General features: G+C 35.0%; 1 protein-coding gene across 5 annotated transcripts in view; it reads left to right on the forward strand.

Annotated features, from left to right (window-relative positions):
• LOC127844037 (dynein axonemal heavy chain 5-like) overlaps nucleotides 1–21093 on the forward strand; it is a 159562-nt gene that overhangs the window by 18884 nt on the left and 119585 nt on the right. For 4 of the 5 annotated variants that reach the window (XM_052373989.1, XM_052373988.1, XM_052373991.1 and 1 more), the window contains exon 1: nucleotides 12452–12736. The exons of the other annotated variant lie outside the window; for it this stretch is intronic. In XM_052373989.1, the coding sequence (XP_052229949.1) occupies nucleotides 12467–12736 (270 nt within the window). In that variant the 5' untranslated portion in view covers nucleotides 12452–12466. Of the gene's footprint in view, nucleotides 1–12451; nucleotides 12737–21093 lie in introns of those variants that run through there. 5 annotated transcript variants of the gene reach the window in all.

A 21093-nucleotide genomic window follows, 5' to 3' on the forward strand; every position in this document is an offset into this window, starting at 1 on the left:
GCGATGATGGTCAATTCAAACTGTAATGTTATTATATGATTTAATGTTGTTTTTTAACCAGGTTTTCCGAAGGAAAAAACTGGTTATTAGATTGGCGATGTCGGCGGGCGGGCTGTCGGACTGGCAGGCGGGCTGGTGGGCTGGCGGGCTGGCGGGCGGAACAAGCTTGTCCGGGCCATAAGTTTGTCGTTCATTCTCAATTTTAAAATCATTTGGCACATTTGTTCACCATCATTAGACGGTGTGTTGCAGGAAAGAATTACGTCGATAACTCTAAGGTCAAGGTCACAATTTGAGTTTGAAGGTCAAAAATGGCAGTAAATGAGCTTGTCCGGGCCATAACTTTGTCGTTCATTGTCCGATTTTGAAATAATTTGGCACATTTGTTCACCATCATTAGACGGTGTGTTGCACGAAAGAATTACGTCGATATCTTCAAGGTAAAGGTCACAATTTGAGTTTGAAGGTCAAAAATGGCCATAAATTAGCTTGCCCGGGCCATTACTTTGTGATTCATTGTGAGATTTTAAAATAATATGGCACATTTGTTCACCATCATTAGACGGTGTGTCGCACGAAAGAATCACATCCATATCTCCAAGGTCAAGGTCACAATTTGAGTCTGAAGGTCAAAAATGGCCATAAATGAGCTTGTCTGGGCCATTACTATGTCATTCATTGTGACATTTTAAAATCATTTGGCACATTTGTTCACCATTATTGGACGGTGTGTTGCGCGAGAGAATTACGTCAATACACTTCAACACCGTTATTTCGAACACTGATAATCCGAAGTCACCGTTATTTCGAAGTATTTTTCAGGTCCCGATTGTGGTTCTTCTTTGTTCAATGTAAAATTTCATTGTTAATCCGCACTTTGTTAAACCGAAGAAATCGTTAATTCGAAGTGATTATGTCGGTTCCAACACTATAATTTGCACCTTATTATCAATCTTTAATCCGAAGTCAAAACTGCAAAACACTGAGCGTAATTTCACACCTATGTCGTCTGCCTGTTGTGCGTCAAAGCCAATAATTACACCTTTGTCGCCTGCGCGTAGCATGTTAATTTTATAATGGCGTTAAAAGCCGACGACGAGGCCGACAACACATGAATGAACATGATATCTAATCAACGTGTGACCACATGCATCAACGACGTAAGGCAGTTCTGCGAGCAAAACACGGGCGGAAGCCAGATCTTCAATTTCCTTGACAAATTGGAGAAATATGTTACACAATCCAGTTTAGTGCTGCTAACGCCGGTGTTCAGAAAGACATCGCGTCTTATTTAAAAAAAGTGAATTCATTTCCGAAAATGTATTCATATGTATTTACATGTATGATGCGCTATGCATTATATTTTATATGTTCTGTAATTAGAGGAAAATAAAAAGAAGAAAAAGAATCGTTTTATTCCTCCGTTTGTTACAAGTAGAAATCTATTGCTATCTGACAAGTTTACGTTTTTAAGTAAAACAGTTATTAAAAGTACAGTGTGACCGAACCATGCGAATTCCACAATGTTGTATTTTTTCAGGATCAAAGAAGTCGTCTGTCAAATGTTTATTTCGAATAATCGTTAATCCGAAGTTTTTTTAACGGTCCCGACGACTTCGAAATAATGGTGTTGAAGTGTATCTCCAAGGTCAAGGTCACCACAACTTAAAATAGATTGATTTTGAAACAACTATGTAACTATGAACAATGAGTAACGATGCACATTTTGATTTTGAGTTGTCTCTCTTTATCATACTTTTTATGCCCCCGTTAGGGTGGCATATAGAAGTTGAACTGTCCGTCAGTATGTCAGTATGTGTGTATGTCAGTCTGTCCGTCCGTCCGTTCGAAAAAAAAACTTTAACGTTGGCAATAACTTTTGCATTATTGAAGATAGAAACTTGATATTTGGCATGCATGTGTATCTATCTCATGAAGCTGCACATTTTGAGTTGTGGAAGTTCAAGGTCAAGGTCATCCTTCAAGGTCAAAGGTAAAAAAAATAATTCAAAGCGGTGTTCTCATGAAGCTGCACATTTTGAGTGGTGGAAGTTCAAGGTCAAGGTCATCCTTCAAGGTCAAAGGTCAAAAATAAAGTATATATATATTTCAAAGCCGGGTTCTCATGAAGCTGCACATTTTGAGTGGTGGAAGTTCAAGGTCAAGGTCATCCTTCAAGGTCAAAGGTTAAAAAAAACAATTTTTTTAATAATTTATTTCAAAGCGGCGCAATAGGGGGCATTGTGTTTCTGACGAACACATCTCTTGTATTTTTTCTAATTGAAATTAAGGTCAATTTTACACAAGGGAGTTAACAATACACATTTTGAATTGTTTCCCTTTATCAGACTTTTTCCAACTGAAAACCTGGTTTTGTGACAATTTTGTCCCTTGTTCCTTTTTTTTTTTAAGTCCTGTTTAAAAAACAGGTACCGGTAGCGCCCTGGGAAACAATGTCTGCTCAATATGTCAAAATGTTTAACCCTTCACCACTTAGATACGTATATAGATGCATTTGTAGTCCCCCAGAAAGTTAATTTTAATTTCAGACCTTTCTTTATAGATTCAAGCTTTCAATGTCTCATTTCCAACACTTAGATACTGATGAGCAGCAAACAGCATAAAACCTGAACAGACTGTAATTAACACGCAGGCTGTTCTGGTTTAATGCTGTTTGCAATTAGCCATTTATTCTTTGCTTCTGAGTGGAAAAGGGTTCAAAATGAAACTTAGTGAATATGTATGTTGGCACAATATCTCAGCCAAGTTTCATAACCAGCCAGATCGCATAAGGCCTTTCAAATTTATAGGACTTGAATTATAAACAATGGCACAATAAATCTGTTTTTCCCACTTGCTAACTCATATAGTTTTAATCCTATCAATTTAAAATCCAAACTTGATGACAATGTTGAGGGAGAAAATATCTCCACCATGTTTGATATTAGCTTTTAGCCAGAATGCCCGATGCATTTAAAAAATATTGCCAAAGTATTTGCCAAATAAATGTATTCTGCTCTCAAATAAATGTTTTTTGATTTATTAACTGAAGTTTGCATAAATCAATCTTGATGAAACTTTATTATATATATTAACCTTGAATAGAGACCTAATCTTTATCACTTTCGCTATAAATAAAAAATAAAACAGTTTCTGCTCAATAACTTTATTTTGAGTGGAGGTCTGCGTGATGCTCAAATTGTGTGTTTAGGGTTAAGGTAGCATACAGGGATTGTATTTCCATTTAACTTTTAGTTTTCTTTATTTTCTGTGCCAGAAAATTAAAATATCCCTATAACAGACACTTACGAATGAACTGGCTTGGTTACAACATTGCAGTGTTTTTTTCTACATTTGTTTATGTAAATCATACATAAGCAGAACAATTATTCAGAAAATAACACTAAATAGCATATCTTTAAACAAGAAATATCTTTAAAAAAGATATACAGCGTTGATAATTCAATGAATGAGATCAAGGATAGCGATTGTCATTTTCTGTGCAGTTCTTAGCTGCATCGCACACAGTACAGGATGTTACGCGGAGTTTTCGCGGCTTATTTTACATTATTACATATTGCTGGTCATAAACCTATAGATACAAAACAGAAAACCAAAAGAAGAATGGAAGTGAAATTAAAACATATGAATCAACCGGCCACATGCGAAGTATCCGTATTTATAGGCGCGTTCTTCAAACAAGCCTGTTTTAGTGGTTTGTCGGGCATTGCTATTTGATTTGATTATTAACAGTATCGAGAATCATCGCGCTCATGCTTAATACATTAGTCAATATGGTGGAATAATTATTGTTAAATTAATCAAAAATAATATTTATCATTGTATTGATGAAAACACATTAAGAATCTATTATTGACATACCATAATTATATTGCTGAATATCTTCATTTAACATATTTCTGGTCTAAAGAAAATTCCAGGTCACCTAGTTCACGGATAGCGTCTTTATTATATAACGATTATTTTACTGGCCGCGAACACCGGTGATGACCTGAATATAAACTCTGACATTCACACACTGGCCCCGAATTGACCTGATACCTCGCGGGTTGAAATGCAATGCATTAAAGTGAGACCTTGCTTCCACTGCTATTTATACTTTTACATGTTAACATGTTGACGGGAATATGGAAGTAAGTACTAAATATGAGAACATAGCCTTTAAGTATAAACGCTAGTAATTCTCTGAAAATAAAAGGTGCACGCACAAACTGTATTTATGTCGAGTATTGAGTGTAAAACTGTTCTATCTATTAAGCCTTTTCATTAGAGATAAAATTGTTTCATGCAGTAAAACAGTGTTACAAAGACGCCGATATGTTTCCGATGTTCTGGTGGTACAGTAGATTCCACTTAATTGAATATCGGATAATAGAATAATTTGTTTAATTGAATAGAAATTAAAAACACTAAACCATTTGCATCTCTTCCCATTGTAAAAACTCCACATATTCTGATAGAAAATACGGCGTATTTCGTTTAATTGAATAGCCAATTTTCTATTGAACATTATAATCCACACTATAATCCAGCAAAGAATGTTATAAATCTCCAAGGATACGCATCGTATCGACGATTTTGACAGACACGCTCAATTGACTGCCTTTGTTTTCATTTCACACTATGCATTTATACATCGTCTGTCAAGCGTCACGTGACTAACAGGTGTAGTATGCGAGCAAGTACAATGCAAACACTGGAGTCTCCGGTGTGCAGTCAGGTGCAAACTTTCGAATGCAAACTGTCGAGAAACACACTTCAACAGTTTGTTGTCGCTTAGAAACAATTAAAGAGAGTGTTGCTGATTAGAAACAAACTGTTGACATGTCTTGCTCGACAGTTTGCAATAGGTGATGGGATGTTACACTATATTCTCAGTTCGTGTATATAAACCTACACAACTGCGTCACGGTAGATCATATCTAAACATGATGTTGAACAATCAAAAACGCGCACATTTGTCAAAACATCGCAGTCTTAACACTGCTGATCATGTTTTCAAGACCAGTATTGACCAGATTTTACGGTAAATCAGTACACAGTACATTATCTGTTTCAATACTAAACTACCTGAAAGAGCGTAACGTCAAAGATACAGCATTCTCCAAAGTTTTCCTTCGACAGAGTATATACACCCACGCTAATTTTCGCGCGCTTTTTACCACAACAATACATGAGCAATAGATGTTGCTAGCGTAAGCCTTGGATAAGCAATAAAATGAAAATGGGAAAAATCATTACACGCACCGTATTGTACATTGCCGCATATTTTTCGCTAGCTTTTTGTTTGGGGCAAAGGAAATACATGTGGACGTTTTATTTAAATCTAGAAAGTGTGTTTTGGATTTCAAAATTTGAATTCTCATTTGGGAATTCAACAAAACATTTATATTATATTTATAATGGATTCAATATTTAATTCCAATATTAACTTTTTTTAAACGCTTTACATGTCGAAACGATGTTTTGATTATGCATGAAAAGCACAATTTCCAGGAGGATTACACCCGGTTAGTGATAACATTAGATATATAACTGATTCCGTATAATTGAATACTCCGGATAATTGAATATTCTGTCGTGACAAATGGGCTATTCAATTTAGCGAAATCTACTGTATACTCAAACCAGCCAATGGAATAAATGAAGTGTATTCATTTATACCTAGCCGCGGGAAATTTTATTTGAATTTATTGGACACTTACAAAGGTCAGGTAAGGTGAAAAGCTGGCTTAATACAGCTACGCCGAAAAATGTTACCAACTAGAAATCTTTCCTTATCTGAATGGATTTATGAATGCAGTGTTTACTGTTTCAAATGGGAAGTTACACTGCACTTGGAGTTTGACAGCAGCCAATATCCTGGTGCCAATAATTACCTTAAGCAAATTAATTTGATAGCGCCATGATGGTCAACTTGAAGTTACATTTCAACAGGTTAGGAAACCTATAAGCAAATATTGTGTCTACACTTCTATGAAATTTAGACTTAATTTACTGGTTATAAATTGTACCCTTATCTCTATCAACAGGCAGCTGATCTGTTTTTATAACCACTGTTCAAACCATAATTATATATTTATCAATTAATTGAGTTTTAATCTTATAAATAGATTAGCAAATAGCTTCAACTGTTATGACACTAAGAAAATAAAAAAACAAACTTTAATATTTAATGTGTTATATATGTATGTTATATTTAATGTAATGGGATAGTTAAAAATTAAGATATGTGCCCAGGTAATGTCTGACTCTGTCAATCATCATGGCCATGTGAGACTGTGATGGTTCATATGCTATTTTGTTGGGCAAATGGTGTTTGTTGTAAATTGTTCATATGATGTTTTGTTGCATTATGTAATGTTTTGTTACGTCACTCAGGCTGATGTATTGTTTTGTTGTGCCAATTGATGATATTTTGTGCTTTGTTGTGTAAAATATACAGTTTCATATGAGGTTTTTTAATGGTTCCAGTGTTGTTTTGAAATATTTTAGACAAACTGTCAGAACACTCTCTCAACTTTGTAAATGCATAGTTTATAATACATTTAATTGCATTTCACAGCAAAACAGCAATAGAACCCGCTGTCCTACCAAGTTGGTCACCAACAAACCTTCTTAAAGTCTCAATTGGAGTTTAGTTTAGCCCATGAACACTTAAGAATTGCATTTATTTAACATAGAACTCAATCAAAATGGAATTAATAAATATTCTGTTTTGCTCTGGTAATGGAAAATGGTTATTAAACACATTAGACTACATGAGATAGTGGATTAATAATAACTGTAAAAGGGTTGAAGTGGACTTTTAGCAATACAATTTATTGTCGTCCTCAGATGAAAGGGGTCTGTCACAAACAAGTCCTCAAATTGCGTTGAGTTCAACGTAAGCATGGCTGAGACTCGCAGATTGCTTTCAGACTTTTATCAGTTAAGGTATTTGAAGGTGATCTAGATATCTGAAGACTTTTTGTGTGAAAATTGAAAGAGATTAAGCCCTTACCTTAACACTATCGCTTAATGTTATTTACTTCTGATATGAGATGGATTTTTTCATTATTTTCACCTACGTATAGACTGCTGGATTACGTAGGCAACATTCAACCATTCTTTTTGCGTGATTTGTGAGTTGAAGGCATACAGAGATAACCTAAAATGGTTTCACACTGTGGAATATTTACAGAAGCTGTTCATTTTGTTTTGATGTGTTATTTAATTCTGTCATTGAAGTTCAAGTAATACACGTTTTTTTTGTTCATTGCTTTTGCGTTCATTTATGTGGACTATGTGTGTTATGAAAAATGATCAAAAATCAGGAACTTGATTAGAAAACTAATGGGTAAATATTTGCTTAGTTCTATGAATGCAGGCATAAATGTATAACTCTTCAGAAAGTTTGGAAAAACTATATCAAATAATTGAATATGAGCAGAATTATGGTAGTCCTAATTATAATAATTACAAGTGTTCATCAGTTACTCATTTGATACAATCAAGTTACAAGTAAGAAATCTCAACATTCTAACAGTTTTATTGCTTAATATTGCAGATATTAATTGCACATTCACGAAGGCAGGTATAGACAGGACTTATGAAAATATTGATCTTTGATTATTTTCCAGTCACTCAACTACATCAGTTGCAAAAATATAAGCATGAATGAACAGACATTTTAATTCAAATCACAGTCTTCCTATTTTTTGTCTGTAACTACAAGTGACTTCAAATATATGAGCAGTGCTTTGTGAAAAAGGGGTTTAATGCATGTGCATAAAGTGGCGTCCCAGACAAGCCTGTGAGGTCTGCAGGGATGACACTTTCCACTTTTATGATATTTTCTATTTAAAGAAAGTTCTTTGCAAAAATCCAGTTCAGGCAGAAAGTGTTGTCCCTGATTAGCCTGTTCACACTGCAAAGGCTAATCTGGGATGACGCTTTACGCACATGCATTAAATATTTTCCCCCTACCATGGTCTCTGTCTCCTCAATCGAGCTTTTATTATCAGCTTTAATTTTTATTAGAGGGACAAAATGACAATTATCCAATGCTCCAATTTTTTGTCTCAGATCAAAAAATAAAAATGAAAGAACACAGTAAATCTGGTAGCTTAAATTAACACAAAAGCTGTAAGATCATGCTGAAAATGCAATTTTGTTTATGAATAATCATCAGCAGAAATTGATAAAAATTGTCAAATGTAACATATATGGGAAATGAATAATAATTTGAAGTGTTTCTATTGTTTAAAATGTATTATGCGACAATTTTTTGATAAATGATACAAAGTGCAATCTGGAATGCAACAACGTACATGGCTGAATAGTTTAAGCAATAGCTTTTTAAAGGGGTCTTTTCACCTTTTGGTAAATTGACAAAATAAAATAATTTGTTTCAGATTCGCAAATTTTCGTTGTTGTTATGATATTTGTGAGGAAACAGTAATACTTAACATTTGTCATGCTCTTAAATATCCATTATTATGCATCTTTTGATGATTGAATAACCTGAAAATTATAAAGCGTTGCAACATTAAACGATTGAACAATTTGGAGAGTTCTGTTGTTGTCGTTAAATTATATTTTGTGATACTACGAGGATTGCTTATATAAAATATAAATTACATCATTCATTGAGAACGGTTGGCCAAGTGGTCTAAGCGATAGTTTTTTATCCAGGGGTCAGTTGTTCAAGCCCAGTTGAGGGTTACTTTTTTTTCTTTCTTTAATTTTATTTTTGTTTTTAACTGGAGCTTTTTATATTCAATGTTTACATTTATAAATATAAAGCATTTAATTACAAACTTCAATACATGCCAAAATCTGTGAAAAGGACCCTTTAATCCAAAGGTCAGTGGTATAAATCCTGGTGGGATATACTTTTTATGCTCCCCCAAAATTTTTGGGGGGAGCATAAAGTCGCCGCTTCGTCTGTCCGTGCGTGTGTCCGTCTGTGCAAAATTTTTGTCAGGGCCAGCAATTAATGACCGGAATTCAATTAAACTTTATGGGAAGCTTCACTACCAAGAGAGAATATGTGCATATTATCAGCCGGTTCTGGTCGGATGATTTTTCACAGAGTTATGGCCCTTTGAAATTTTCTATAAACTGTTCATATAGTGCAATTCTTGTCCGGGCTATTTCTCCCCAACTACTGACTGGAATACAATGAAGCTTTATGGAAAGCTTAACTACCTTGAGGAGATGCGCATGTTATTAGTGGGTTCTGGTTAGATGATTTATTTAGAGAATTATGGCCCTTTGACATTTTTAAGTTGCTAAACCATCCATCGTATTATTTTGTCCAAAGTTATGCCCCTCAAGACGTTTCCTTTTATCTGAATATATAGTGCAATATTGTGACAAAAAAAAACTTTGGGGAGCATCACCCGTCTCCGACGGTTTCTTGTTTCTTTCTCTCTTTCATTCTAGTGCTTGTTATACCACCATTACAATTGGTAATGGGGGCTAGGAGTCACTTTGTCGGTCTGTCGGTCGATCTGTCGCTTGGTCTGTCTGTCCCAAAAATTTCATCTGATCTTCACCAAACTAAGTCAAAAGTTGTATCTAGATGATGTCTAGGTCAAGTTTGAATATGGGTCATGCCGGGTCAAAAACTAGGTCATGGTGTCACTTAGTGCGTTTTAAACCGAAAGTTTATCCGGACCATAACTATGTCATTTATCGTTTTAAAATGACTTGGTACATTTGTTCACCATCATGGGACGTTGTATCATGCAAAAGAAGTATGTCGATATCTCCAAGGTCAAGGTCACACTTGGAGTTGCCCATAAATGAGCTTGTCTGGGCCATAACTTTGTCATTTATTGTGAGACTTTAAAATCATTTGGCACATTTGTTCACCATCAATTGGACTGTGTGTCATGTGAAAGAGTTATGTCGATATCTCCAAGGTCAAGGTCACACTTTGAGTTCAAAGGTCAAAAATGGCCATAAATGAGCTTGTCCAGGCCATAACTATGTCGTTCATAGTGAGATTTAAAAATCATTTGGCACATTTGTTCATCATCATTGATCGGTGTGTCATGGGAAAGAATTACTTCGATATCTGCAACATCAAGGTCACACTTTGAGTTCAAAGGTCAAAAATGGCCATAAATGATTTTGTCCAGGCCATAACTATGTCATCCATTGTGAGATTTTAAAATTACTCTGTACATTTTTTCACAATCATTGGATGATGTGTCATGAGAAAGAATTATGTCGATATCTCCAAGGTCAAAGTCACACTTTGAGTTCAAAGGTCAAAAATGGCCATAAATGATCTTGTACGGGCCATTACTATGTCATTCATTGTGAGATTTTAAAATTACTCGGTACATTTGTTCACAATCATTGGACAGTGTGTCATGCGAAAGAATTGCGTCGATATCTGCAACGTCTAGGTCACACTTTGAGTTCAAAGGTCAAAAATGACCATAAATGATTTTGTCCAGGCCATAACTATGTCATCCATTGTGAGATTTTAAAATTACTTGGTACATTTTTTCACAATCATTGGACGATGTGTCTTGAGAAAGAATTACGTCGATATCTCCAAGGTCAAGGTCACACTTTGAGTTCAAAGATCAAAAATGGCCATAAATGATCTTGTACGGGCCATTACTATGTCATTCATTGTGAGATTTTTAAATTACTCGGTACATTCGTTCACAATCATTGGACAGTGTGTCATGCAAAAGAATTACGTCGATATCTCCAAGGTCAAGGTAACACTTGGAGTTCAAAAGTCAGAAATGGCCATAAATTAGTCTGCTCAGGCTATAACTATGTCATTCATTGTGTGATTTTAAAAAGACTCTGTACATTAATTTTGTTCACAATCATTGGACGGCGTGTCATGCCAATCAAGAGTTCAAAGGTCAAAATGGCCATAAATGATAATGGCATAATAATTCTTAAAAATCGCCATAAAATAGCTTCTCTTGTTTTGTGAAGACAGAATGCAAAATAGTCTGTGTCAATGCAGCATGTGGGGGTATACGTCACGTCTGTGACATAGCTCTAGTTTTAACAGGATCTCTTTACTTTACATGTATCAATTGGAAGCGTATAATGACAAACTTCAAAATAAAGCCAAAATAAGTGGAGAGACTTCTAATCCCTACACAATGGAAAGCTTAAAATCTTTGAATACTTAATGGTGCTGTATGATTACTTTAGTAATGAATGAATGTTATTGATTGTTGCTACTGAAACATCTTTCCTATACAAGATTTTTAGATTCCTAGGTTTTAAAGATCTGTGATTAATGGGTTACAGTTAGATTTCAAAGGTTTATCTCTGGCTTAAAGACTCTGTGTCAATGATTTTTATCACTTTAATAACATGTCAGTATTTGGTGATGGACTGAGGTAGACATTATTTTTTATCAAGAAATTTATTTAGTCTCAACTGGGCACTGTATGAGGTATCAATACTTTAGGAGAACTTTGTATTAAATTTTGGAATTAGCCTTATAGCATTTTTATTTGATGACACCATATATCACAGTTTGCAAATTAACTTCACTTGCATTTTTTACTCCCCCAAAAAGAAGGGAACTTTATAGTTCCCACATACTTTACCCATACATCAACAAAGGGAACCATTAGGGAGCATATCCATCACTTTTAATAATATTCTTCTTCATATTAACTTAATTTTTGATAGATTCTAGACCAATGGTTGGAAGCAGCATTCATTTCATAAGCATAGGTGGGAAATTCAAATATTAAAAGCTTGCTGAAAATAACTTAGACATGTTTTGTGTGCTCCATGGAAACTCAAATGGGTCGTATCTCTCAAAAACATTACAGCCCAGAAAGTATGGCTAAGTATCCGAGTGGGGACTATTTAAGACCTAAAGATGTAAAGGTTTTATTTGTCAAGAATAAATTACAACCTAGTTATTCCATTGTTGTTACCTTATCTGTTATTGACATTCAAACAAAATATTTATGGCATCATTTTTGTTTCATTGCTGCCTGTGAGATCTGGACTAATAAAACACAACTATTACAATCTATGAGCAAAAGGTTATCAGTGAAATAAATAATGAGGATTATCGTAAAGCTTTGCTTTATTTACTGATGGGAAAAAATTCTACTGATTATTTAGTTAGCGTGTAGATTCTGTGATAAATTACTCAAAGCGATCCGTCTTGATTTTTTAAAATATAAACAAATAGAACAAAAATGTCATAAAATGTGTACTGGTTGAGGAATTGTGTATATGAGAAATAAAATTGCAGTAGATTTCAAAAAACATCAATGAACATTGGTTGGAAAATAATAAGCCTGGAAAAATTAACTTTCCAATACAATAACTTTGTATACGATATGTGATGTGTACTTGTCAAGGAGTTTAGCCTGTAAACAAGAAATGAACCTGTGCTAGATGTAGATCTATTTTTAAGAAACGGCTTTTAACTGTTGCAAAGACAAAAATGAGTGGCGAAAAAAGGACTAGAAAAATAAGTACAGCCCTTCAGCCCCCTTCCATTGGGGAGGGAGGTCACCTGACTACAATAGATGAAACTCATGCGCTGAGAAAAGTTAGTCACGATGAGGATGCTGGGACGCATGGTCAGGCCACTGCATACGGGGGTCTCAGGCGAGTAAGCAAGGAGCAGCCTGAAGGTCGTAAGGTCAGCACTTACAGTGTCATTGGACGGAAAATCAGTTACGTCCCTCCGGAGAATTTGATTAAGAAGCAGGTGAGAATTTTGGGGCAAGTTTGGTTGCTGCTAAAGTTGCTACTTGCTATGTAGTGCCAGTAGATGTTGATAAATAGAAATGTTGAACTGATTGGATATTGGTGATAAAATAAAGGTTTACTGTATGGTTACATGTTCCTTTTATAGTTGTTATTTTGACTACCTCTGGTGTGACTCACTGGTACATGGTAAATTAATAATGTAAAATGTTTAATACACTAAGACCAAGAATGTATGATAGTTAACTGACTTTTTTTCAAAATTGTAAAAGTAGCTATAAGAAATTAAACATCATTTAGTGTTTAAGGAATTCTCTCAATACTTTTATTTTCGTTCGGTTTGCACGTTATAAGCCCTTATTCATTTTGATCACTGAACAAAAGATTTGTATGCCTAATACAAAAATTTAGTACATATATACAGATAGTATTATAATGACTGTCCCCATGATATAACATCCAAATAATAATTGACTCCCCCCCCCTTCCAGGAAACAATGAAATCACCCTTTTAATCGCTATGCAACTAATTTGTTATCATAAATAATGCCAAAGTGTTTTTTAGCTAATGATTTATGTAATATATGAGAAGATACAAAGTCATTTGTGATAGTAGCAGCATTTCCTAATATGAAAAAAAGGTTTTTATGGAAAATAACATTCACAATTCTCAGCTGTGATTTAATTTGACTTAGGCTGTAGCGGAGCCTTGATTACCACATTGAATGTTTATCACAGTTTGTCAAATTTGACAGAAGATATTTAGGAGGTTATTGAAAAGGGTATGCATTAAAAAAGTTACAAAATGTTTTAAATTGCGACATATTTATTGATCGATTTATTAATAACTTTATTGATCATCTATTCAGTTACAAGTACATATTGCCTGATAGAGCCTGGTTTGTTTAAATAAGAACATTCAATAGACAGCCATTAAAGCTTGTGGTAGAAAAAGTTTAATATACTCCAACTTCTGAAGCATTTAATGAAGGTAAGTTAAACATTTAGAAATGCCCTTTTTGCCATTGAAGTTATTATATAGAACGGCGGATTAGTCTTTTTGTAAGCGGATATGCAGTGCAAAGGCCCTCCCCATGATCCCTCACCCACTCCCATATTTAATTAACACATAGTTATTTATACCATGGAAATCTAAAACTTTTATTGCTCCATGTTTTTTCTAGCAAAAATAGCATTAACTTCAAGAAAAAGTAGAATCTCATATTTAAATATTTTCTGCAGAGCTATAACAATAGAAATTTGAAATTATAAAGAAAATTAGTGTGTACATTCAAAATGATTTTTATACTTGTTTCTTCTAAAAAAACGTTCTTACAATACACACATTGTACTGTTAAAATACAAAGAAGGTCTGACTGTAAAGTCCAAATGTTTGAGCATTGGAGTATGGAATGACTGGTATATGGTCATTTTGCTATGACATTTTGAAAGCTATCATTTGTATTAATTTTGGCTGTTTTTCCGAACTGAAAGCTTAGTCCCTGTTGCATCTAATCTGCAAATTGCGTCCAAATTATCTAGACAGAAAATCTGTGGTCTATTTCTTATGATGACTTTTATTAAAGTCGGCAAAACTGACGGAATATAAATATAACATTGGAAACGCATGTGTTCATTTCAGGACCAAAATCACACCCAGTGTATTTAAACTTCTAAATGAATTAGCCGATTGAATTAGCATTGGATTAAGTATTTTTACAGAACATAGGGTAATAATACTTGAAAATAATCTATTATAGCATGTCAAACAGTAAAATATTAAACCAAAATTGGTCTATAATGAACATGGATATACTCTTGACCAGAACTAATTAAAAGAATTATGATTCTCAAACTGAAAGCATGAGGATTCAGGCCTTTTCCGCCCTATGCCACGGGTCCGAATATCAGCCCCATTCCCAATGCAAATCTGTTTGTTTTTTCTTTCCCAATTGAATTTTTTTCCCAATTCCAAAAAATTAAAAATAATTATTTTCTTTTAAAAACCTTTAAATATATAAGTTAACCTTCTCCAGTGTAGAAATTAGAAAAATGTTGCATTATCAAATTATATGTTGCCTTGAATTAGTTTTTATAACAGCACAATATGATAATTGATTATTTAAGACTTCCCTTATTTTCCCCAAAATCCGGCGTTTCACACGATTTTTTTCCCCTCAAAAAAGGCCAGGCCCTTTCCCCAAAATCAGATAAAAAAACCTGTACTTATCACACATGTTCATAATATTTTGTAAAATTTTAATAATATGTTATCAAAATAGTTGTTATTTACCAGTAAACGGCTTCTTTGAAATATAAGAAACACTATTTACATGCGTTTGTTTTTCCCAATTGAGCCAGTTTTGCGATTAATTTTTTTCTCAAAATGAGGTTTTTCACGATGCAAAATTCCAGTGTGGCGTTTTCCCGAAATAGAGCAGAAAAGGCCTGGGATTAACAGGTCTTATGTTCAATTTGTGTCATGTGAACCAAGTAATTTTGTACCAAGGGAGACAATAACACATTCCAAAAGTATCAGAAAGCTTCTTAGTTACCTCCCTTGTTGAACTACTCAGATTTGACACTTTCACCCATGTTTGTTTATGTCGTCACCTCTGACAACCATGATTATGTTTGATTATTGAATCAAGGGTATTATAAAATATTGAAAACCCATAAAGTTAAGATAAGCACTTTGCATGACATTCAATAAACTGGTCTATATAGCCAAATGCCTTAAATAGATTTGTATGTTAGGCGGTGGTTTCTATTTGAAAGTAAAAATATTATGAGGTTCATAATCAGATTAAAAAAGGTGTGAGACTTTGTTGAACTGTGGAGAATATATTTCTGTTATTCGTGTAAAAGAGCTTTGAGAGAACAATGTAATAGTTAAGCATGATATAATTTGTATTAAATTAGAGTTACCGATCATGCCTTTCACATTAATAAATGTTAACAAATACATGTCCCAAGCATCAGGTTACTATATATATAAGCATGACAAATGTAGATTTAAGTATTATATATATTGACTACATAAACTGTTTTTATCTCATTAAAATGTATGAACCAAAATTTGGCAAATCGATTGTATGCAACATCAATGAGGTTGGTTTTGACCCTGTTTTTGTGTAATTTAGTAAATAGACAGTATAATTTATATCACTAGGCATTGAATGGCTTACAAATGTTTGGCAAAATGAGATGGTATGTTTTATGAACAAAACATGTCCCTGATGATGACCCTTCCCCCTTTTTAGTTAAACACTTTTTTCAGTATTTGGAAGGTGCGTGTCAAAGGCAGTACTAAAAAAAAGCACTCAAAGGTCAAGTTTACAGTATGCAAATAATTCTGTTATGTTGTATGCAAATCTTTAAATCATCCTCAAATGTGCAGACTGCACAGGCTTATATGGGACAACACTTAATGCACATGCATTAAACATCCTTTTCACTGAGCTCATTTGTCAATTCAAAAGCATTGTCGAACAAGGCTGCATGGTGCAATAAGTCGCCAACATTTTGCACATGAAACTTAATGATAGTGTCACCATCTGCCTTATTGAAAGAAAGATGTTTTTGTTGATGAAACTCTTATGATGAAATAAAAACTTGAAATTAACATGTAGCTATTAGGGCATGTAGAAGCATAATTAATAGACCCCCAGTACAAGCAGGTACAAGGAGGTGACCATATATAAAGGAAATCACTTTGTTGAAAGACTCTGTATGTACTACTAAAGCACAGAATGTCAAGGCTCTAAACTAGCAGCGTATGCAAGGTTTTTTAATAACCATGGTGTTTAAATCACCATTCTGATAATAAAGCTCTTATTTCTTACTACATTGACCTGTCAATTGTGCACTTAATTAGCATGCATCATGCGCTTAAATTGTTTGCTTTATTTGCATTTGGTTTCAATCATGCTCTTAATATGGCCTTTGAACTTTAAAGAGATGCAGGTTATAAATTCTGTTTGAGGAAAATATAGTAAAAGTTTAGAAAAAAAACTCCCAGGACTCAGCAGAAGATTGTTTTTGAATCCAAAGCATCCCATGTAGTCAGGTACGGGACTATTTACGGTGCACAGACTTACTGAAGCTCCACAATGTTCATTGTGTCCTTTGTCTAAAGGGAGATAAGGAAGAAGGATATAATAATTCAGCTTTATTTCTATAGCACAAAATAAGCAAACAAAACTATATATTTTAGGGCAGTTTTGTAAACTTCCCCTATCTTTTGTTTGTCATGCATAATTTCAAAAGGAGAGTTGTGCTTGGCTAATTCTAATGAAAAAAAGCAAGTAAAAACTATGCATTTTTTGTTTGTCTTAGGTAAACATTTTAGAATCAAGACAACAGTTAAAGACAAATATATTGTGCAAATGGTCTTAAGGCATCAAAATTTGTGACAAAAATTTATTTCTGAATAACTAAGATTTTCTTATTTATGAACCGCAGCCATAATAATGGTAGACTAGGGCATTTAGTGTTTATTTTGTCAGTATGTGTACATATGAACTATGTGTTTTTGAATGCATGTATTTGTTGGCATGTCTCGCTTATATTTGGACCATGCCCTGTGAAAAGGTGGTTTAAATCATGTGCGTAAAGTATCATCCCAGGTTAGCCTGTGCAGTCCGCAGTCCAGTCAGGGAAGACACTTTCTGCTTTTATGATATTTTCTGTTTAAAGACAGTCTCTTCTTAGCAAAAATCCAGTGTAGGCGGAAAGTGTTTTCCCTGATTAGCCTGTGCAGACTGCACAGGCTAATATGGGATGACACTTTACGCACATGCATTAAACCCCTTTTTCACAGAGCACAGCACATTTGTTTGTGCATAATGTGATTCGAAAATGAATCCGCACAAATTATCACCACATCAAGGGGTACATATCGTTTGCATCAAGTATCTTGCCTGCTCGTAGGTCAAGGTAAAATAAGGTCTACTGTTTTGACCATGTAGTGATAATATTCCAGACAAAAGCTTACTGTGATATTTTATGATATGGACAAAGTCATTATAAACAATGTTTCAACAGGATTATTTTTATGTGCCAATTCTTTGAACTCTATACACAATCCGAATGCTTTATTTTTATTATTATCACTTATCTGGACATGGTCAAAACCCTGCCCAAGGACGTCATTTCAAGACTGCCAATATAATTATCCTGTCAAACATCTCAATTTTAACGCTGACCTTGGTTCAGACATAGTCATAAATGACATGGCAATGGTTGTTTCCTTACCATAGCATTTACACTGGGGGCTTACGAGGTCAAAGCGTAGTCCGTTTCACTACGACGTCGGGTATATGTTTTACTACGAAAACATTGTTTAAATACACATGACATCGAGAACGGATTAGTCGAAAATTGTGTTTAAACATGTAAGATTATGCTTTTCTAATAACACAACTCTGAATTTAAGCACAATGACATTTCATAGGGCTGTTACATCAAATTATAATCCAAGATGTGTCTGGTTTATGCGGTTAAACATGAAATATACCGCTGATTTATAAAACCGAAGTAAAGTTTCACTTTAAAAAAATGCAATTAAGGTTTACAACTGTGTTTAAGTGACACAATTTTACAATTTCCATATTGGTCTATGTATTGTTAAGCCACTGGTGTGTTTAGAAATGTGTAGGGTGACCCAGTTATCAGAAATAAAGGCTAAATATTATTATTAGGCATGATCATGTCTCTGACAGTATACGTATATGCCTCGCTACGACAACGCTTTAGCGTGTATGCGTTTCTCACAGAAGACGTATTGGTTATCTCTCAAAGGCAAAATAAAGAAAAGTGTTTTTTTAATACGGAGTCATGGAGTGGCTGGATGTTTCCTTTGAGGAAGAGGAACTAACAACGGCACAACATGATCCGAAGCGCACAGTCGACATGGTAATGCACATTATGATATAATTAAATTCACGACTAGGCCAAAGGAAACGATTAAAATCGAAAATCCATATATAAGATGACAGTTGAGAGTCGAGAACCTAATGTCGTCGGTCTCAATAAAAATGACGCATCTTCATCTTGTGACAATCCCTTATACGTTCATTTTGATAGAGACCGACGATTTCAGCATACGGTTCTCTTTATCAAATAACATTCGATTCTCGTTATCCCCAACTCGCTTATCTCGAAACTCTGCTTATGTCAAAGTAAATCCCATGTCCCAACTTTGATCATTATTTATCTCATACGGATTTTAATTTTTACATTGTATATATCAAAGCGATTTTCTTGAAAATCGGTTATCGTCAACTAATTTTGAGATGAATTTCATGTTCGTATACATGATTTTACCTGTAAAATCCACACCTGTAACAGCCGTAAGGTGTGGAAAGTAGGACCCCAATGGCATAAATCCGCAATTGCATAATCAATATATCGTTGTAAAGGTGTGGCAGTGGGTTTCTGTCACAGGTTATTGTTTACTGCGTACATGACGGCCGGTAAATTTACCTCGTGTTACAATGCGGTTAAGGCCCAGTCTCAATATGATGCCGGCGGAGCCCCAGTGCGTGATCAGGCATCTACCAGGATGAACCGGGGCCCTACCGGGATGAACCGGTGCTCCACCGGGATGACCCGTGGACGACCGGGGACAATCGGGGCTCCACCGGGAAAGTATTAAAAAGTTTAATACCTCCGGGATGAAGCAGGAGTCACCGGGTAGGACCGGTAACGACCAGCATGGCACCGGGAACAACCGGGACTGTACCGGGAACAACCGGGACGGCACCTTAGCTCCACCGGGGCCAAAACACAGCCCGACAGAGCTACGGCAACGCCCCGGTAGAGCCCCAGTGAATGCCGGCAGAGTCCCTTTATAGCTACGTTGCATAAGTAAACCGGATCTCTGACGGTGCCGTCCCGGTTGTTCCCGGTGAAGTCCCGGTTGTTTCCAGTGCCAAGCCGGTCATTGCCGGTCCTTCCCGGTAACTCCTGGTTCATTCCAGAGGTATTGAACATTTGAATACTTTCCCGGTGGAGCCCCGGTTGTCCCCGGTTAAACCGGAGCGTTGCTGCAGCTCTGTCGGGGTCTGATGCCGGTATAGCCCCGGTAAGTGCCGGCTTAGTGACGGTATACCGGGGCTATGCCGGCTTTCACCGGGATCAACCTTTTCGTTTTGATGTTCATGCGCATAGTGAAGCACGGCATCTTTTGCACTGGCAGTCTGCAGTAATTGCAAACTGCATGTGATATGTCCTGAAATGGATACAGAAACTTCATTGAGCAACCTATACATTATATTTGTACTTCGTTGCGCAACCAATACATACTCTGTGCGAAACCTATACATAAAGGGACTTGTAATTACCTTTGAAACAAAGCATTTGAATAATTAAAACACATGTTCGTACCCTGTTTTGTACTTTAAAATGTTTAATGTACACTGAATCAAAGTAACATGTAGTTTTATTTAATTTAAGTTACCGTAATTGGTAATTTTAACAGAATAACCACCTTATGCATTGCTTCAAATCAAAATATTTCGATTTTAGCTCATAATAAACTTAAAGGTTGCAACTACGCGCATTTGTTATTAGTTTGTTATTGAAAATAAGTGCCTAACATTACTGGATGTTCCGTTCTCTTATCTATAAACACCAGAAAAGATGAAACTCGCCCGATTAAGTAGTGTATTTACACAATGTTTTCGTAGTAAAACATATACCCGACGTCGTAGCGAAACGGACTACGCTTTGACCTCGTCAACCCCCAGTGATTTATTTAGTGAAGAAAGCAATAAAGATCATTATTGCACCTTTAAGCAGGTTAAGCGCTAATTCAAATTAGGCTGTACTTCAAAGAATGAATATTAATTGGAGCCAATATTTACATCAATGATTACTCATGCATCATGTTACATGGTTTTAAATGCAGGAAATTGGCATTATGTAAATACATATTTGTTAATGTGAAATGTAACACTCATTTGGCTCAGCCTTCATTTCTCTATTTTAGAAGATTGATTTGTCCAAACAGTTTTTGCACATTGCATATTAAGATTATGTTTTTGGTCTTTGGAAAAAGGTAATTATAGATAAACTTGCACCATTTGTTAATAAAACTGAAAAATTGCTATGACTGTGCTATGACTGTGCTATGACTGTTTCAAACAGCATATTTAGGCTGTGGTTGATTGTATTCCATAAGATGTGAGAATGAAGTGATTTGTTTAATTTGTAGCTACATGACATTAGTGCTTGATTCAATAAGGATATTTATGATTTTGTGTTTGATTAAATAGGGATATTTGTGATATTTGTGATTTAGTGATTGATAGAATTTTAGAAGAAGGGATTAGTGATAGGTATCATTTACTTGAG

Source organism: Dreissena polymorpha, chromosome 9 (genome assembly GCF_020536995.1).
Source record: "Dreissena polymorpha isolate Duluth1 chromosome 9, UMN_Dpol_1.0, whole genome shotgun sequence".
Classification (NCBI taxonomy): domain Eukaryota; kingdom Metazoa; phylum Mollusca; class Bivalvia; order Myida; family Dreissenidae; genus Dreissena; species Dreissena polymorpha.